The following is a 2,248-nucleotide window of genomic DNA, read 5'->3' as shown; positions in this document are numbered from 1 at the left end:
TAAATATGCAATAAAACTTGTTTATTTTTTAAAACTTATTATAACATTATGTTTATTACATTATTTTTAAAAAAAGATGGAATGGATTTTACTGTGAAACATTTTGCTGGAAATGTCAAATATTCTTCAGATGGATTTTTGGACAAAAATAAAGATACAGTTTTTGAAGATCTAGTGTGTATTTACAGTATAATTTTATTTAATATTGTATCCAAAGATTTTTCATTTTATAATATATATTTATTTTAGGTTAATGTATTAAGAAATGGGAAAAGGATGCCACATACCGACAGATTTAAAAGGTTCCAGTCCCTGTTGTGACTTCAATACATTTATATACAATATTATATAACATAAGCATAACATAAAAAGTCCATTTGCATAGGGAGTGAGAGATCGCTCTTCTCTCTTCCTCATTAATAAAACCTCTTGCGTTGTATACATAACATGGCCATTCTTCTATTATCTATTGGTACAACGTACTCTTAAGGATAAAGACCATAATATGTAATATTATTATTTCATAATGATTTATACCATTGTATTTGGCTGTCGTGTAGAATTTCAGAAGCGGACGGCAAGCCGTGAGAAACAGTACACGTACATAACCGCCACGTGTACTGTTTCTCAATTAACGAGGAACAATTGCCGATACTGCCGGTGGAAGAAATGTGTACAAGTGGGGATGTACAACAGAAATAACATACAGGTGACAAACGCTCGTTTTTCGAAAATTATAACTTTAAAATGCCCGAAACCTGAGAGTATTTTTTGTTTAAATTAATTAGCTCCAACTCCATTTTTTAATTTTAAACTTATAAACAGCGAAAAAATATAAAATTTAAAAACAAACGTATAAACGATACAATACGACACAATAATATACAATGTCACCCAAAAGACTGGTAACAGTCTATCATTACCTATATTATCATGGTTGTGTCTGATGTTCGGAAATGGGAATTTTCTAATGTATTCTTTCAACGCAGAGCATGCCATCAAGTTATCGTTATTGTAATTACCATTACTATGTATAATCAATGCTATTACTGATAATTATAGTTAATTCCCTTTACAGCAATTCTCAGTCCGAGCCCACGTCATGTGCCGTGTGCGGGGAAAATTCTAAGATGACTCATTACGGGGTACCCTCGTGTCAGGGATGAAAAGCGCCTGAAACGCGAGTAAAGTATATAAAATTTTTTTTAGTCTGTGGCATTACTATTGCAAATATTATTTTATTAAATTGGCAAAGATAAATGTGCCAAAAATAATACTTACAAATTGGAAAACATAAAGCAGACGCCCAAAACAATTCTGTAAGTAATTATTTTAGGATTGTTATACTATGCAATGTATTAGGGAAGAGTGCGGCAGATTTGAATGCGGTACATTTGAATTTGTCTAATATAATTTGTTACAGATTATTTACATTAATAAAAATAATAAAATAATAATAATAAGTTGGTTTTGTATACCATATGTGATTATTGGGCATTTTTGAAAAATTTTGTGATAAACAAAAATGATTGTGATTTTCCGACTTTTTTTTAAGTGTGAATAAGCAATATTCTATATGGGAAGTATTAGCAAGTATTTTTGGAGATAGTGATTGATGTTCTATATCGGTTAGTTTTTATTTGCTGCATTTAGATTTGGGTGATGTAGGTATTGATAATACAATTTGATTACTTTCTTAATTTAGTCAAATGATCCTAGTTTAGAAATAGTTTCAACTAGACAGATTTATTTATCTATAAGAAAAACCAAAAAACTAAATATTCACAGTAAAAAAAAAAGTTGACAAGAAAACATCTAAACATAATTGTAAAAAATTGTTATTATACTATTTTGAGCTATTTTTATTATTAAAATAAATAAAAAGTTTAATTTAATTTAATATTTATTCATGTTCAACATTCAAATGGGGTTCTTTAATTATTTAAGACACATATTCAAATCTACCCCTTGCACGTTCAAATCTACCCCATGGGTGGGTAATAATAAAAATATACTTAACTTTATAATTAGAAATTAAATTGGTTATTTAATATATAAGGTTTTCATGAGTCAAATAGTATTGAAAACTATCTAGACTACAGATTGTAATTATTAAAAATAAAATTTGTCAAAAAATTAAAAATTAAAAAATTAAATATGAATTTCATTCAAATCTGCCCCACTCTCCCCTACTAATTACAATATTTACCACCTTAGCACACATTAACCACTAGTACTTCACCTACTT

General features: G+C 28.3%; 1 protein-coding gene across 1 annotated transcript; it reads left to right on the top strand.

Annotated features, from left to right (window-relative positions):
• Positions 1 to 69: 69 nt before the first annotated feature.
• Positions 70 to 666, top strand: LOC115034483 (unconventional myosin-Ig-like). The gene is made up of 2 exons (XM_029491614.1): positions 70 to 174; positions 250 to 666. The coding sequence occupies exons 1-2, from the start codon at positions 82 to 84 to the stop codon at positions 319 to 321; spliced, it is 165 nt and encodes a 54-aa protein (XP_029347474.1). The 5' UTR covers positions 70 to 81; the 3' UTR covers positions 322 to 666.
• The last annotated feature ends 1,582 nt before the right edge of the window (positions 667 to 2,248 follow it).

The sequence above is a fragment of the Acyrthosiphon pisum genome, chromosome A3 (genome assembly GCF_005508785.2).
Source record: "Acyrthosiphon pisum isolate AL4f chromosome A3, pea_aphid_22Mar2018_4r6ur, whole genome shotgun sequence".
NCBI classification, from domain to species: Eukaryota; Metazoa; Arthropoda; class Insecta; order Hemiptera; family Aphididae; genus Acyrthosiphon; species Acyrthosiphon pisum.
The sequence above is the reverse complement of the archived record's forward strand: the minus strand, read 5'-3'. Positions and strand labels throughout refer to the sequence as shown.